General features: G+C 35.7%; 1 protein-coding gene across 1 annotated transcript in view; it reads right to left on the bottom strand.

The window, feature by feature from the left end:
* Positions 1–8,759: 8,759 nt before the first annotated feature.
* BHD (folliculin) overlaps positions 8,760–19,365 on the bottom strand; it is a 175,974-nt gene continuing 165,368 nt past the window's right edge. Inside the window, exons 10-11 of the mRNA XM_090405342.1 lie at positions 16,205–16,307; positions 8,760–9,051 (exon numbers count right to left, since the gene is read on the bottom strand). Coding sequence (XP_090261468.1) covers positions 8,953–9,051; positions 16,205–16,307 — 202 coding nt within the window. The 3' untranslated portion in view covers positions 8,760–8,952. The remainder of the gene's footprint in view (positions 9,052–16,204; positions 16,308–19,365) is intronic.

Below are 19,365 nucleotides of genomic sequence, written 5' to 3' on the forward strand. Positions count from 1 at the left end.
GTACTTCCTTCAATTCTAACTGCTGACTTATACCTCAAATAAAGACTAAGTATTGCTTGATATAATGCCCCATTGACACCATATAACTGCAGCGTATTGAATAGCTTCTCTCTTGGCACCTTGTCATATGCCTTTTCCAAATCGACAAAACTTAAATACAGATCTTTGTTATATTCCCATGCTTTCTCGACTATTTGTCGTAAAGTGAAGATCTGATCCTGACAGCCTCTATTTGGCCTGAATCCAGCTTGTTCTTCACCAAGCTTTTCTTCCACAATTCTTCTCAACCGTTTCTCAAGTATACTTGCATAGATCTTGCCAGGAACACTCAGTAGGGAAATACCTCTGTAATTCTCACATTCAGTTTTATTTCCCTTTTTATATATGGGTACTATGAGAGCTCTACTCCAATCATCAGGAATTCGTCCCTCTGTCCAGGCTTTCTGAACTATGCAGTGCAGCCACTGTAAGACTCTTATACCACCATACTTCAGCATTTCTGGTCGAATATCATCTACTCCTGCTGCCTTTCCACATTTCAAGCCTTTGATGGCTTTTTCTACTTCAAGTATGGATATGTATTCCTGACTGCATGCCTGGTCAGTGTTTTTTTATCACTGTGCTGTCATCACTGCTTGTTTCATTTAGCAGTTTTTCAAAGTAATTACTCCATACTTGAAGGATATCTTTTTCTCCTGTTTTCATTTCACCTTTATCATCTCTAATTCCTTTTACAGCACTCTTTTCTCCATTCCTAAGCTTCTTCAACAACCTCCAGAATATTTTGCCACCTTCTTGATATTTATTTTCTATATTCTTGCCAAAGTCCTCCCATGACTTTTGTTTAGCTAGTTTTACACACTGTTTAGCTTTCTTACATTTGTCTCTGTATTCAGTAAGAGTAAAAGCTGACTTATTTGCCAGGAACTTTTGATATGCTTTCTTCTTTTCCTTCACTGCCTCTTTAACTTCCTGTGTCCACCAGGGAGTTCTGATTTTTTTATCTTTGCACACAACCTCACCACATGCCTCTCTGGCAGAATCAATCAATGTTTCCTTCAGAGTTTGCCACTGAATCTCCAAGGTTTGATTCCTGTTCTCAAACTCTTTCATTTTCTTTTCAATAACATTTCTGTATTTTAGTCTACAGTTTACATCTGAGAGCTGCTCAACTTTTATTCGCTTTAAAACTTTCTTACATGTTATTCTTTTCAATATGAAATTCAATTTTATCCTGCTCAAGACTAAATAGTGATCACTTCCAATTTCAAATCCTCTGTACACTCTGGTGTCCTGCACCAGGGAGAAAACATCACTATCAACAATAACATAGTCAATGAGACTTTTCTTATTCCTAGCCTCTTCTCTCCATGTGAATTTGTGCACATTTTTATGTTGGAACATGGTGTTAGTAATAACCAGTCCATGTCCTGAGCAGAAATCCAACAGATATTTGCCATTATTATTAGCTTTTCTCTTTTTCTCTTATCATTTACCTTTCCATCAGAATATTAGTACTAGCACTTTGTATTTTGGAAAAAATACATGATTATATTTAATATTAATATTGGCAATTTGTTGACCAGACGCTTTGTATCTCATGAAATCTCTGCATTCCATATTATAGATATTTAACAATTATTATTATTTATTAGGTGCATAAGAATTTACAAAATGCCCTTGTGCAAATTATGTGTTGTATTTCATTGACTGGATGGAGTTAAACCAAATTTAACAAAAAATATGTCTTTCTAATTTTAAATCAGACCATTTTAAGCAAAACTAATATTCTTCAGCATTTAGGAAAAATGAAAAAAGATGTCTATGTAGTTCAATTTTATGTACATTGGATCATTTTTATTGGAAAAATTTCTGAAAAAGTTTCATCTATTAATATGAAAGAGCATAATTATGTTGCTATTATAATTCTTCTGGTTTGTTGATTTTGATTTCAATCAAATCATTTGTTGTGAAAAAAAAATTAGGCCAAAACATGTCCAGAATGCATGGTGAAGAGTGGTATTTCACAGAAATCAAGTATGCTATGAAATAGATATACATTGCAGAATAATGCTCTAAAACACAAAGTATTTTGTAAAAGTCTTGAAGATTGCCCACTATATGGATTGCATCTTAGATAATTTTAACAAAAACTTTATCCAAAATGCTGTTTTTATAAAGCAATATTTTGTAACAAAATAACTGTGTTTATGAATTATGAAAGCAATTCATAGAAGATGATCTGAGAATTATCTTTTCAATTATTTTTAAAATCAATTCTTGTGCAACAAGTTGGTGTTCTGTGAATTGTCATTGAAAGAATTGAAATTTGATAAACTATCTTTTGATGAAATTTCACGGAATCTCACATAATGTCAACTTCAGTATAGTATGCATTTATAACATGAAGCTCAACCACTTTTTTCCTGTGCACTGCAAATAAATATCAATGATTGTTCCCCCCTCTCTAGAGAACTGGTCATGACGTCACCTTATCTTCATGTCTAAATCCTTTAAATTTTTGTGTGTGCATGTTTCATTGGAGGATTTGATAATCCTCCAAGTAAAAACATTATGAACTGCTCAGAGTTTAATGCTTTTCTTCAAAGGTCTTCATAAAGAAGTTGGCCAGGGGTGGAGAGTAGATAATCCATGGCTGTCTCCTCTATCTGTTCTGTTTGTTGAATTTTCCTTGCCAAATGAAACAGTCTGAGTTCATGGTGAACTGAAATAGGGCTACTTAGCCAATGGCTACAACCCCCCAAAAATATTAAAATCAATTAGCCATAACTCCCCCCCCTTTCATAGCAAAGATTACTCTAAATCTATCACCATTACATTACATTTTTCAGATGTATCACCTGGGATACATCTGAAAAACTAACAAAAATCCTAAGAAAATACAACCTCACAACTAGATACAAACCACAAAAGAAATTAGCATCTCTTATCAGCTCCATCAAAGACCGGCCACCTCTGCCTAGATCTACCTAGAATATACCAGGTTCTTTTGCAGTTGCAAACAGTTCTACTACAGCCATACTGGCAGGACAGCCAAATCAGAATATCCAAACGCAAGGACTCCATCTGATTCCACCAATAGTCACTCAGGACTTGCTGACCATGCATTAGACATCCACCACAGAATACACTGGAAGAAGACTACTTTATTACACTGCAGCAAGTACAAGTACGAAAAATTGTTCCATGAATCAGCCTGAAAAACTTCCCAACCCTCAACAAATTTCAGTGCATGAGACTGCCCCAAATTTGGGAATCTTACATTCTAAGACTGTCAGCCCAATTTAGCCTGCTACAGGGCACCTTTTATAACTCTAGGACGGACTTCAGTTGCCTTTTTTCAGCTTCATTTGTTTAGCGTGAATGCCTGCATGTACATATCATTGTTTTGTGATCACTGAAGATGGCAATGTAACATTGCTGAAATATAGGTAGTTATTAATTCAAGTTTACAGATGTAATCAATAACAATATCATATTAAAAACGATGATATTAAGAAAGAACCTGACATTGTCAGCATCCAGGAATGCATTAGCAGAGCTAATCTCAGGTGGTATGGTCACTTAAACAGAATGGGTGAGGAAAGATTAGCAAAACAAGTGTTCTCTGCCAGGTTGGCAGGAAAACGACCCAGAGGAAGACCAAGATATAGGTGGATTGATACAGTAAAAAGTGCCTTAGAAGATAGAAATATAAGATCTGATAATGTTGGAGTCTTGACAGGTAACAGACTGATGGAGAAAATTGTAGATAGGAAGTTAGTAATGATGTAAATTTCTCAGTACTATCATATCCTGTACACCTCTTGAGGGTATATGGCAGGAATTTGATGATGGCGATGTTTCACACTTTTCTCCAGTTAGTGAGAGTGATTATGAAGTGATCACCTGGGTTGTGGTAGTCATATGCAGACTTTTGTGAGGAAAGGATATATGTGTAATTATAAGGCTGGTGATTATGATTATGACAAGCTTAGGGGACAACTTGGAGCTATAGCATGGAATGAGGTTGAGCAGTAAGGAAAAAAATGCTGTTTGGGAACTGACAAAGAAATACATAACAGCATTAATGTGTGAATGTATTCCAAAGGCCAAAATGCTGAAAAGGTAAGCGTTAAATGGATGAATGAGTGGGTTAACCATAAAATCTGGAAGAAAAAGGTACTTTGGAGGTAGTACAAGATGAATAATGGTAATAATCAATTTCATGAAGAGTAAAAAGAACAAGCCAGGAGAGTGACTCAGTTAGTAAGGAAAACAAAAGTTTTCAGTACAAGCAGAAATTGGCAAATCAGGAAAAGAAAAAACAACTTACAGAGTTTTTTAGATATTAAGTATTTAAGTTCCTCATGTGGAATCATGAGGAACTTAAATGTAGAAGACATAGGAGAGGATGGCTTAATTGTGAGTGAGCAGGATGTATTTGAGGAAATAAATAACCTTAATAGGATTTGATATCACCTCTTAAGAGAATATTCCAGGAAACTGGCAGTAAAACTGACATGCTTGTTTAGTAAGAGTCTGACAACAGCACAAGTTCCAAGGGAGTGGAAAGAATGTAAAATTGTTCCACATCATAAAGGTGGTGATAAGGCTGTGGCTTCAAATTATAGGCCAATCTGTATATCTGGAGTTGTGGTGAAGGTACTAGAGAGAGAGACTGATGAGAAGTAGGATACAGAATTGGGTTGAAAATGGCAGTATTTGTGGTTATCAGCATGGGTTTGTTAAGGGAAGATCATATTTATCTAACTTACGTATATGCTATAACAAGGTGACAAATGTCTTGGACAAGGGAGATGCACGTACAGTGGTATACTTAGATTTTGCAAAAGCTTTTGATAGACTGTCACATGACAAACTGGTAAATATATTGAAACAGATGAGATTGGATAACAGACTTCTGAGTTGGATCAGTGACTGGCTGTCAGATATGTATCAGAAAGTTGTATATACGAGTGTGGTATCCTGTAAGAGAAAGGTCACCACTAGTGACCTTCCTCTTATGGGATATCACACTTCTCATCAATTTTGCATCATCTGCAAACAGTTGCATATCACTAGTTAAACCTATCTCAATATCATTAATGTACAAATTGAACAACAATTGGTCCCAAAACGATACTGGGATAGGTTTAACGATGCAAAACTGGGGAGAGTAATGTAGATGTTATGGCCTTGCAGGAGGACTTAAATAGATTGCATGAATGGGCAGGTTAGTGGACCAATGTTGCAAAGTGTAAGGTTTTGAAATTTGATAAGCAACGAGATGCAAAGTATATACTTGGTGGGGATACTTTAAAGGAGGTAGAGAAAATGAGAGATCTGGGAGTGATGGTGGAAAAGGACCTGAAATTCAGGAGCCACATTGCACAAGTTGTGAAGACATCACATTAGATAACACCAATGATGCAGAGGACCCTGACATGCAGAAATAAAAAAAGGAAGTTACGATGCCACTGCATAAAGCCTTGATCAGGCCTCATATGGATTATGGTGCACAGATCTGGTCACTGGATTTTCATGGTGATGAGGATATGTTGGAAAGGATCCAGAGAAGATTCACAAAGGTTGTCAGTGGTCTTTGGAATGTGAAGTTCAAGGACAGATTGAGAAAATGTTAATTCCGAAGTCTCGTGAAAGGGGGGGGGGGGGATTGATTGAGACAAACTAGTCAGGGGTTGTTATCAGGTTGACATGGAAGAGATTTTTCATAAAATGAGAGGGGAGTGTTAAAACAAAAGGCCATTGCTGGAAACTTTATAAAGAGGGCATTAACAGAGGAGTGAGGAACAGGTTCTTTGCATGGAGTGGTTGGTGAGTGGAATGCATTGCATGATTATGTTGTGAATGTAGACACATTAAATCATTTTAAGGCATGGTTGGATGAGCATTGTGTGCAATAGTGTGTACCTCCCACAATGAGTTTCTGATACATGGAGGTCAGATGTTAATAATAATTTCTTCTCAATTTGCCTTGCATATCCTTAACTTAACAAGGAGCCTACATATAGCTGTCTTATACACAACAGTTATGGCCAATTCACCAATTGGATTCAAATTCAGCACTATGTTCACAATAAGATCCTACAATGCTGTTATCAAATTCAAGAATCTTGGTCTTTACAAGCTCTGTTTATGTACTTGCTAATGCAGAAGTCCCTCATAAACTGAATAAGTGCATTCTCCTTGGTCTCAGATGCTATCTCTAATTTAAACTATCCATAATGATCGTAATCTCTCTCTCTCTCTTTTCCACCTCACCAAACCAATTATTTTATATTTTTAATTTCCTAAACATTTAACTTGGATCATTCTCCACACTTCTAGTCCTATAATGATATCCCACTAAGTGCTTCTGCAGTGAAACTGGAAGAATGATAGTACTTCATGTCCTTCAATTGAAAAAGACCTGAATTTAATTCTCTTTGTGATGAGAGGAATATACATGAACTTTTCAAATGAAAGTGAGTTAGCAAATCTCATATGGCAATTGAAAAGTCTTTTCTCCTGGAAATGCAAGTTTTTCATCCTGCATAAAAACAGATTGGCCAGAGTATACATATAACTTAAAAGATGAAAATTACTATTAGTGGATGACAGATGGCACTGTGTGCATGAATAGTGAAGTGTAGCATAGTGTAGAGATGAGGATTAAATAATATGGATAGTGTGTTGCATGGAGTGCTCTCCCATGATGAGTCCTTGTAGATGTCATGTAAGCTGAGAGGGAATACTTCCTTTGTTACCATTAACAGTTCTTAACAGATCTGTTAATTCTGTTCTCATGGGAAAAACCATATATTTCCATTTCTATTCTTGCACTGGTTATCAACTCATTTGTGAGAGTTAATAAACAGTCCAACCACTACCATTTCTGGCCTTGACATGTCCCATTTATTGCAGCATATCCTTGTTATTGTTCAGCTATTTTCTGCCCAGTGCTAGATGAAGGGTTTCCTTAAATTCTTCCATTCCTCTATACTGAGTTTTTCTATACCACTAAGACCCAGCCATCTCTTTAATCTCATCCTTCAAATATATATATATATATATATATATATATATATATATATTTATTTATTTATTTTCCAATAGAACTCTTTCCATCTCTGGAATACCATTCAATATTGTTTTTGTCCATTCTGAATATCACCTCTTGCAGTATGTCCTTTTCATTGTACTATCTGATTTTTTAATAGCTGTTATGTCTCCATTCTATAGCAATAAGCAAAAAAATTTTGCTCTCTATCTTGAAAGACAATCCTGAGCAGCAATCTTTCCTCTTTCTCTCTCTATAGTCCTCAGCGTGTCAGTCATTTATTGGGTCAAAGTTAATGTTTCACTTCCTGCTAATTCTACTATCCAGATTCAACTATCTTTATGTTCACTTCTTTTTCCACTGTTCACACTACCTATGCCATATTTACATGTCTACTCCACCTCCTCCCATTTCACATATATTATATGTAGACTGGTCCCCTACTCTTCTTTCTTTCTTATATTCTTACTCCTTCCCCCAGTGCTATTGGAGTATTCGAGGGCTAGGAGTGAATCTTTCCTATCTTAATTTGTTCTTTTTGTAGATTGGAAGTCTGCCTTCTCTCCCATCATGCTCAGCTAAGCTACAAGGCAAATGCAGCAGAGAAGTGGCAAACCAGCTGCATTACAACTGCCAACACCCCTATGAATAAAGAATCATTACTAAATTAAGATAATGTTATCATGTCTGGGGACAGTTAATGCAACTGTTTTTAGATCACAGGAAACAGTTGAGAAATATGTTATGTGCTTAGCTCAAAAAATAATGCACCTTCTAACAGTGAATATAAGGACTCTTCTTAAACCAGGATAAAGATGGAAATGGAGAAAGAGCCAGAGAGAGAGAAAGATTAAGTGGGATATAATAGGTATTGCTGAAACACACTTGCCAGGAGAGGGCATGACACATTTAAAGAATGGCTGAAAAGTACTAGGCATAAAACTTACCTATATACTGCAGTTTTATTGACTTCAAACAAGCATTTGATTCAACTAACAAGTACAAAATTATAAACATCTTAAAATCTACGACGTTAAATTCAGAACTACAAACCTTCATTACAAATTATTATAACAATACCAAAGCAACTGCCAAATTTAATAAAATAAAAACAGAAATTCAGAGTAAAAAAGGAGTTGTGCACACTCTCAAAATCAGAGCATTCGAAAAATGAAATGCTTAAGAAAAATAAATAAGACTTTACTGGTCAGAACACAAAACAAATGAGCAAATCAAACATGAATTAAACTGCAGAGAAGATATCATAGCTATAATTCTTAAACAGAAATTAAGATGGTTTGAACACCTACAGAGAATGTCCTTTCAAAAATTATCAAATATAGTCTTGAATGGTATTATTGGAGGAAGACGATTAAGAGGTAGACCAAAAAAGAACTTGGGTATAGTCCTAGAAGAAAAGGTTACAATTATCAAGTTTTAGAGAGAGAGAGAGATGACAGAAATGGCTAGAGATCGAAAAGAAAAGAATAAGAAAAGAGAATCAAGACTGTATGGACAAATGCTCCTCAACCATCAGTTCCTCCTGGAAGTATGTCACTATCATGGAAAGTCATGCAAATTGTGTATCAGCCTAATCGGCCAATCTCTTGATTCCCCAATAGCTGTCTAGAAGACAAATATACTCATCTACATGACTGCCAATGATGCTGATGTGTTGTGTACATTGAAAAAAGAATGTTTTAAAAATGAAATTTATTCACTTAATTCAAATGTTTGCTATAAAGCCATGATCATTTGATACACAAGCACTTTCAAGGTGCACTCTGCATAGAAAAGGTATTGTAGAACACTGGTAACATTTAAATGTACAATTCTTATAAAAGTCATAAATAATTCCTACATATATCTTCCATTTATGCAGAATGGTTTTACAAATGATCACTCTTTGCAATTCCTTGTTGCATGGAAGATGATAAGATCCGAGTTTTATACTGGGTGCTTAAACCAGTCATCCAAAACTTCAAAACCTGCAATACAATACAAATGTGAATGTATGTATGATTTTAAATAAATGGAAAAACTAAAACAATAATGCATCTATTACATAACACTGATGTTTAGTGCAAAGAAACAAAATAAGGCAAAACACAAAAAGCGCGGGGGGGGGGGGAGTCAACAATAGTGGAGTTTGATTTGATTAGCTTATTTTTTTACTCGTACTGCTATTACTTGTTATTTTATTATTGCCTTTCATACATTTCAGCCTACTTACTACACGTGAAAACCCATTATACACCCTCTGTCCGAAAAGAAACTGAACTTTTCGAAAATAGAAGAAACTAATGGTGCCACCTGTTGCATCTTTTTGTTGTCGAAAGTGGCAACCTTCATTAATGTTGCGTCAACTGTTTATGACATCTGTTTCATTAGAAGAAGAGTTATAGTGCCAAGAGTGACTGTGTTTTGACGAACGGTCGGAAAATGAGTTTCAAACAGAGAGCTGCGAATGACTTTTGTGTTAAACTTGGTAAAAGTTTTACCAAAATGCATGAAATGCTTCAAAAAGCATATGGTGATGAATGCTTATCCCATACTCAAGTTTATGAGTGGTTTAAGCAATTTCAAAGTGGTTGTGAGGCTTGGGGAAGACGAAAAGCCGGGCCGTCCAAAAACTGGACTGAGCGAAGTTAACATCCAAAAAGTGCGTGATTTCATCAAAGAAAACCCGAAATTGTCCATGAGATTGATTGAAGATGAATTGGGGATTCTAAAATCAACTGTACACAACATTTTGACCAAGGATTTGGGCTTTCATAAATTGAATTCACGATTTGTTCACCACATGTTGACCGACGACCAAAAAATGTATCGAATTGAACACTGCAAGGACCTCATTAAAACCGCTCGTAAGGACTCAAATTTCCTTGAAACGATCATTACTGGTGACGAAACATGGTGTTTTGAGTATGAGCCCAAAACAAAGCACCAGAGTGCTGAGTGGAGACTACCAGAATGGGGGGGCATAAAAAAATGTCACTTGGAGAAGTCAAAAGTAAAGACAATGCTGATTTGTTTCTATGATTCCAAAGGCATTATCTACAAATGGCCAAATGGTCAATGGTGAGTTTTATCTCAAAGTTTTGAAGTGATTGATAGTGAGAATTTGTCGTGTACAGCATGAATATCATGATGCAGGCAGCTGGTCACTTTTGCACGATAATGCACCATCTCATCGCTCGAACATTGTGAGACAGTTTTCGAGCAAAAACCAAGTTTGTGTTGAATCACTCGCCATATTCACCTGATTTAGCACCCAGTGACTTCTTTCTCTTCCCCTGACTTCATTTGTCAATGAAAAGAAAGCAATACGACACCACTGAAAATGTTCAAGTGGCAGTAACCACGCCCCTCAACAGTATCCCAAAAACCGATATAAAAAACTCATTTAATGAATTAATTGACTGTGCCAAATGCTGTATTGAAGCTGAGGGAGAGTATATTGATTGAAATAAATGATTTGAATAATTATAATTGGCCTGTGTTTTATTTCATATCAAAAGTTCGGTTTCTTTTTGGACAGAGGGTGTAATAACTATCACAACAGTATAACATACTTCAAAATTTGTGGCATATTATCTTGCCCATGTGTGATGAAAATTGTATTTATATGTTGCATATCTGATTATATTCAAGAAAAGCTTGTTTCTCTAAATTATCTGTATCTTGCAGAAGCCAATGGCAACCAAACATTGCATGGATCTCTTCTCTATTATTTAGGAAAAACTAAAGGGATGTTCTTTGAACCCTAAATTTTGAAATGGAGTGAGACGAGGTGTTGCTATTGTGATATTCATACAGTTATACCATGTACTAAATTTCATATATAAATTTAACCCCTTAACATACAAAGATGTCTGTGACACGTCTTTTGTTTATTGCACCAAAATTGATTTTGAATTTTGGTTTCACATATAAATAAAACCGAATATAGACGCTAGACAATCTTGTGCCTATTTCCTTTCAGCCGAGAAAAGTTGCCAATGGCGTGTATCGGCTATTTCGTTTGCACAAATTCATCATTATTTTTCAAATAATGATGAATTTGATCTAGCAAATCACCGTCGCCCAAAAAATTGGCAGAAAAACAACCGCTTTCTGTGATTTTTAATTGGTACGTTAAGGGGTTAAGCAAATCAAATGATTTGTATAAATCTTATGGGAAAACTGAATAATTTCAAATTAAATATTTCGATAATAAACTGAAAACTGAAATAATTATTTTGATGTCTCAAAATCAGTATCTAATTCCAAGATTATGAGAGAAATTAATATTCGTAAACACACAGTTTCACATTAATTCAGTTTATTAATCTACAGCGAACTAAAGCGAACCGCAACTACCATCATCATCTACACTAATGGCATCTATTGCCCACCGCCACCCCCACAAGTATTTTCACAGACAATCATAACATCCATGCCCAAGGCAGGATTCGAACCCACAGTCTTTTGGCTGGAGAGCAGATATGCTAACCACTCAGCCAACCAGGCCAGCTGGCACTACCAACCTGGATATGGAACTACCGAGTTGGAGATTATGACAAACTTTGACCCAGATTTGACATTTGTCTCCACTGATAGTGAAAATCAGCCTCTACAGACTTTCAGACATATTCTTGAGGTTTTTCCAAATAGCCAGCACCGTCCCATCTTTATGGATTTAGGAGCCCAAATTCCAGTGATATCATTTCCTAGACCAAGATGGAATTTCCAAAAAGCCGACTGGGAAAACTTCACTGCGGATCTAGACGCATGCCTTAGAAGAATTCCCCCAACTTACAAAAACTATGCATGGTTCACGAGTAGTTATAGTGGTGGCAAAAATACACATTCTTTGACTACCAAAAAGAATACGTGCCTGGATGGACCAATGAAAGTGAATCCCTATATCGGGAATTCCTTGAAAGTAAGGATCCTGAGATAGGAAAACTGCTCCATAGTCTCAATGCTGCTCGTAGGGAAAAGTGGATTCAAATAACTGAAAACATAGATTACAAGATTACAAACACTCTAGTAGAAAAGCCTAGTTGCTACTTAAAAAGTTTGGTTCAAGCCCCTCTGTACCAAAGAAATCTCCTCTTGTTGATCCGAATCAGATAGCTGCTCATACTGTTTCACTTTCTAAAGCTCCGATAGATAAAGAATGTACTAAATAGGTAAAATGCAAACTAAAGGCTATGAAGTCTGTAACTCAAAAGAATCAACAATTCTCTCTGCTTTTTTCCAGTGAGGAAATATCCTTGGTGCTTCAAAATATCAAAATGGGGAAGGCTCCTGGATTTGACAATGTTCATAATGAATTCCTGATGTACTGTGGACCTTATGCAAGATTGTGGCTAGCTAAGTTCTTTAACGATATACTTGAAAATGGGTGCGTTCCTAAAGAATTTAAAAGGACAAAAATCATTGCTGTGTTAAAACCAGGTAAGCCAGCAGACAGAACTGAAAGCTATCGCCCCATAGCCCTTATAAGTGCCACCTAACCTACAAATTGTTGGAGAGACTAATATTGAACAGGATCAGTGATAAAATTTTGACGTGTTCCAATAGAACAAGCAGGGTTCAGAAGAGATCGCGGCTGCACAGATCAAATTCTCAGCTTAACAACCAGTGGCGGCCCGTGAAGCTTTAAGTGGGGGGGTGCTGCCTATACAAAATAATTTTTAAAAAAATTCTTTTTTTCCTAATCAGTAACCAATTTATTAATAAATTTATTAATAAATTGGTTACTGATTAGGAAAAAAAGAATTTTTTTAAAAATTATTTTGTATAGGCAGCACTAAATTGGTTACTGATTAGGAAAAAAAGAATTTTTTTAAAAATTATTTTGTATAGGCAGCACTCCCACTTAAAGCTTCACGGGCCGCCACTGTTAGCAACCTACATTGAAGCAGGATTTCAAAGATGCCTGAAGACTACTGCAGTCTTTATGGACTTAACAGCTGCTTACAATACTGTTTGGAGGGAGGGACTCATATATAAATTTCTTAAGGTCATCCCATGTAAAATATTGGGTCATCTCCTAAACAACTTGCTGTGTGATCGATATTTCAGGGTAGTCACCAGAGGAAGCATCAGTAAACAGAGAGTGCTTAAGAATGGATTATCTCAGGGCTCAGTGCTCGCATCACTGCTTTTTAGCCTTTACATTGCAGATATTCTTGAAACAGCCAGCAGGAAGTTTGCTTATGCAGATGAACTAGCTTTGGAGATCAGCGATGTCTATCAAAAGAACTGAAGAAATATTGACAAATGATCTGTTGGCTTTATGGCAGTTCTATAAAAAATGGAAATTAACACAAAATTCTGGTAAAACCGAATGTTCTTGCTTTCACCTGAACAATAGTCTTGTAAATCAAAAACCAGAGATATATGCTGATGGAACATTAATTTCGTTTAATCCGACACCTAAATATCTGGGAATAACTCTGACATATAAACAGCATATGATCAATATCGCTGCTAAAGTTCGCACCAGAAATAACATAGTTCAGAAGCTTTGTGGTACTATACGGGGCTCAAGTGCCACAACTCTGTGGTGCACTGCAATGAGTTTAGTTTACAGTGCAGCAGAGTATGGTGCTCCCGTCTGGCTTAATAGTTACCATATCAATAAACTAGATACTCAACTTCACTCTGCGTTTATAACAGGCTGCATTAGGAGTACACCCTTACAATGGCTCCCCACTTTGAGCCATATTGCACCTCCAGAACTGCGATGACAGGAAGCCTTGCTTCGTGAATATAAAGGAATTTTAAATAACCAAACTCTCTCAATACATGAATTTATTCCATATGCTTTATCTAATAGACTAAAATCCAGAAGACCTACCATAAAAACCGCCCGTAATCTTCTTAGCCAGAATGACAGTATGGTGAGTAGATCCAAAAACCATCTGGATTTGACCTGCCCAGGAATATATGGAAGAAGGCAAAAAGGATTCATACAGGCCATGGTGTATGTGGAGACTTACTTTCAAAGTGGGGTAAGATACCAAATCTCTACTGTCCCTGTGGAGCCGAGACCCAAACCATTTACCATATAGTACAGGAATGCGAGATGACAGCATATCCAGGTGACTTTAAGGATATTTTTGACCTATCCCTAGAGGCAATCAACTAGATAAAGAGAAAGGTGACTAGCAGACTCATGGACATACAACACACAGGCAAGAAAGGTGATTATCATAGTAAGGAGGGAAAAATTATATTATGACAGAAAATTAGCTAAGTAAGCCAATTATTTCTATGTAGTGAGTAAGAGGCAAAATAATTGTGGAAGGATAACTTTAAAGAGTACTGATGCAGTAGAAGTAATAGCTGCATTACTGTGTGGTTATTTTGCAAGGGTACATCATCTGGGCTTAGATAATGCAGTTGTTGATGTGACAGAAACTGGCACATTGATGAACTGAAGTAGCTTAGAATGTTATGAAATATAACTATGAATACAGCCATGAGATTGGGTGGGATATTATTATTATCGTGTGACACCTCCAAGGACTCATCATGGGAGGGAACACTACTCCACTACACAACCCCTACCTCTCCTCAAGCCTGCAATTACACGACAACATCAACACACACACGCACCATGCTATCTACTGTCCACCACTATCACTAACAGTATATTTTGTCTGTAAATTATGTGTGTTCTCACAACCGATTTGCCTGTGTGCAAGATGAAAAACCTGAGTTTCTGAGAGAAAAATACTGTTACCTCTGTATGGGATCAGCTAACTCACCTTAATTGAAAATGCTCAAAAAAGATTCCTTTCATCACAATGAGAATCAAACTAAGGTTCTTTCCCAGTTGAAGGGTGCATTGTTATGTCTTTCTTCCAATTGCACTATGCAGGCATTTAATATTGGCATGTGTATTATGAGAATGTGCAAGAGAATTAGGAATGCCTCTAATTTGTTTAAATCTTAGCTCTGGCAAAGGTCTCCAAAGTGGAAAGAGAGGAAGACGGTTCCTTTGCATGAAGGAAGCTCCAAGACAGAGGCAGCAGTTACACATCTCTCAGTATCTGAAGATGTGATTGGGGAAAAGTTAAGGATTTTAGGATGTAGAGTTTAGTAAAGCTTTACCCTTGAGAAAGCAAAGTGACAGTTAAGCTGGATGAAAGAAACATTATCATAGTGTAGAGCCTAACATTATCATAGTGGCTATGATAATACTGGACTTTGCAAATGTGCATGACAGGATTACATATGCAAATTATGTAAATGGCAATAAATGAGGATGGATATGAAGCATAGATAAGAAGAGGGTGGTGACAGACATAATATGGAATGTATTCCTTACAGCCTGTAGGGAATACATTCCACAACTTATTTCACTTAATGGCTGTTAAAGAGACCAGACTTGAAGTTATGGGCATCCTCTACAACTTCAAATCCAATAGACAGGACTTGACTACAGCAGACTTCTGCTTATTTCCTAAACTGAAGCAACATATCAAGGGCATCCATTCTGAACAGGTCAAAGAAGAGGTGAGAACATAATTCCTATAACCTACTGTTTTATTATGATGGCTCTGCAACTTGTTATGCAGTAGAAAAAATGTATTGAAAGGGTGGGATATTATGTGGGAATGGTGTATGAAAAAAAGTAGGGACATCAAACCATTCGTTTTTTTTTTTCTTTCTAACATCACTTTTGGGTAGGAATATATCTAATGGAGGTATTACTTTCAGAATAACGTCCCTCACAGACCACATTTTTCTTATATTAGACGGAGAATAGCAAGAGAATGTTTTTCTAAGCCTGATGGACTAAACTGCTAAATTCAGTTTCTATTTAATCAAGTATATTGATTGCAAATAAACTATTTGTAAATATGTTTTGCAGAATGAGCAGAATAAGAACCAATGAAATGTTCATGCGTGCGTGTACACACACACACACAACAAAGGCTTGTTGCAGAGAGGACAACTGTAGTTCTATATATACTGTTTTATATCTGTTTTGTTTTTTATATAATTGAAAATATAGATTTCATAATAAAGCAACCTGGAAGGGGGTAATTAACCTTAGCCTAGGTGAAAAAAAACCAACTTGGCACTTAAGAAGTTAAAGCAAATGGAATGAATAAGATTTATAACAAAATTTTTTACCTGCTTATCCTGTTCTTGAGCTCCCAAAACCTGAAGTAATTGTGTTGTTTCTTCAACGGAGCGCTGGCCTCCACGTGAAAAGGCAAACAAGACCTTAACTTTACTTGAAAAATAAAAATTAAAAATGTATAAAAGAACTTTTGTGAAACTATTCATTTTTGTTTCAACTTCTTATGAAAGCTATTTCAAAAATGTATTATACTATTTTCATTATATCCAACTGCAGTGACCAGTTAGTAGAGATGCTAAGGTATATCACTATCATACATATTCATACAAATAACCTTCTCACACATATTATTCACCTGCCTACCAGAAGATTAGATAACTTACCACATCTCAAAAATCTTCATCTCACAAATTTTACACTGGATAAAATCATGCAAATTTAGCTTACTAGTCACCATTGTTCTGCTAATGCATAGGTGCCACACCAACAATATGCAGTTTAAAGAAATATAGTCATTTTACTTAAATCTAAATAACCTGGTCTATCTTGTCCACTTATAAAATAAATATAATAGATTAACTCAGTGTTATTAGCAAAAATTTTAAAAATTTACTTATCTTTCTGCAGTGTTACGAATCAACGAATTGATTCTGTTGCACAAAGTTGCAAAAGAGTTCCTAATAACGGAATGAAACAGCAAGACAAAACCCTCCTTCTATTCCCTTTAGATTTTATCCGCGTTGATACTTAAGTTAAACTGCATAGTCATAAGTCTGATTAATGCTAAAATGTTTTAAGCTTCAAGATTTATAGTCAATGTCAAAGTCAAACACTGATCTTGTTATTCTCCAGTGGAATGGATAACTTAGTGAACTTTACTCGTACCAAATCATGCTTCTGTCTTCTTTCTCATAAAAAATATCTCACTTCACCACCTTTTAATTTCTCTTGCTGAGATGGCTTACATCTCTAGCATATCTATAGCATAACGTATCTATTGCCTCCTCATTCTTCAAAAACTTACTCGATGTTCTTTTATTAATTCCCCTATTCAACTGCTAATAATATATAAATCAAAATCCTCCCTAAAAATGCTTGTCATATCCAGAAGCCCAGTTAAAAGCACAGACTCACTTCAATAACTTTCTCAAAGCTATGTTTTCTGCCTTTTCTTATGGTATTTTAATGAGCAGTATTCTGCTGAACTGGACACTATCATTCTTCTACTTCCTGTTAATCTGGTAAAAAAAAAATGCAACTATTAGTCGACATTCATACACAGTTTTCCACTACAAACTTGCTGCACCCACTTCTCATTCTCTTCTTTCATTTTATTTATTTTTATAAATGTTTTTGCCAGTATTCTTTCACATGAAAGAAACAGATGAGATAGAATAATTTATTTATATTCTTTAGAACAGCCTTCTCCACACTGTTTTTTTCTTAAGTCCTACAAACTCCAAATGCTGAAGAAACACATCTGCTGGTTTTTTAACCACTTGCCCATACACATCCTTGTTTTGCTATATATTTTGCAATCTAAAAACTCAGCATCCTCTTTCAGTTTTAACTTTCAACTGGCCAAACTAATTTTAGCAATAAGCCTCCATCAACTCATCCAAAAATTGGAATTCCTTAGTTAAAAGCAGTTAACAATACAATGGCAACAGAATCACTTCAGTATTATAACCTCAATGGATGAAAAAATTATTGGCCAATGGATTAATAATATTCCTATCTGTTCAAATATACTATCATAAATGGACACAACTGTAGAAGAAAAAACATTTTTACAATAGATAGCAAGTACATAAAATGATTTTAATTTTTTGTATGGAAAAAAATTATATAAGTTTAAGTAATCTGGAGCTTCATGCTATCCTTTACAGCACATTACTATCTTTTTGACATTTAATAAACTAAGCACTTCAAATATGTCCAAGAAAACAAATATAATTCCATTTATATTATAACCACTGTTTATCAGTTTTCTCTTTATTATGGATCACTGCTTATAAATTTTGCAATCTATTCTGTGTTGATTAAATCCAGTAGAGAAACTGTAGATTAACTTGTTATCTAAGTTATGCAGATGTTGATAAGACTGATGGGAAATCCCATCAGCAGTGTTCACAACTATTCTTGTATTTTTTTTTTTAGACCTGATGACATGAGATATTATCTCAGGATCTAAACTATTCTTCTAGCTTGAAAAATCTCACAGCTGATGACAATCTTTGATTCAATAACAATGCCAGCAATTGCCAAGAAAACTGCCATTTGTTTTACTAACAGAAACATAAGTAGACAAGTTTGGGGAAGGAAAGAGAGAGAGAGAATTAAAAAAAAATGGATGACTTGCATAAAAGAAGGAAATATTATTATAAAATTTTTGTCTGTATCAAGAATATCCTCAGTATGAATCGGACTGGAATTTGTAAGCATATTATTACATGAACCTTCAAGGAGTCCAAGGACTCACCAAGGGAGGGCATTTTACTCCACTACACACAATTTCACAATCTTCACTACTTACTTAATCCCCCAACTACAAAGAACTCCACTACCCTCATCTATATGCAATGTCATCTAATGCCCACCATCAATAGTATGTTTGGTTGGTAAACTGAGCGTGTTCTGGCCAATTTGCTGGTATGCAGGATGAAACCCCCAAGTTTTTGGGTTTATCATCAACCCTGCTATATCCAAACAAGATTGACTAAATCACCTTCAACCGAAAAAGCCCATATAAAGAGTCTGCTCATTATAACGAGAATCGAACTCAGATCCTTTCCAATCTAAGGGTACAATGTACTATTGTTCTTCCAATTACATTATGAAGGCACTTAACATACATAACAGAAAATTCAACAATGCTAATATGAAATGAGTTGGAATAGAGAAGCATGATCTCATTTTACACAAGTCTTAATGATCTGCAAAACAACAACAATAACAAAAAATTAATTAACTGAAACAAGCAGTGTTAAGGAGCACTATCTCCCACAATGAGAATGAACACAATCCATCATACATGTCATGCAGGATTAGAGTTATGTTGCAGCACCTCAGAACTCTATATACAAGGGCTGATCCAAAACTAATGTCCCCACTGCGATAGCTCCCCACTCAAGAGATGTTTATGCACCATTTTCTAACATAATCGTTATCTCTTTCAATACATTTTCTTCACTGTATTAACATGTTTTTC

The sequence above is a fragment of the Typopeltis vanoorti genome, chromosome 15 (assembly GCF_054136105.1).
Source record: "Typopeltis vanoorti isolate ZY-2024b chromosome 15, IOZ_Tvanoo_1.0, whole genome shotgun sequence".
NCBI classification, from domain to species: Eukaryota; Metazoa; Arthropoda; class Arachnida; order Uropygi; family Thelyphonidae; genus Typopeltis; species Typopeltis vanoorti.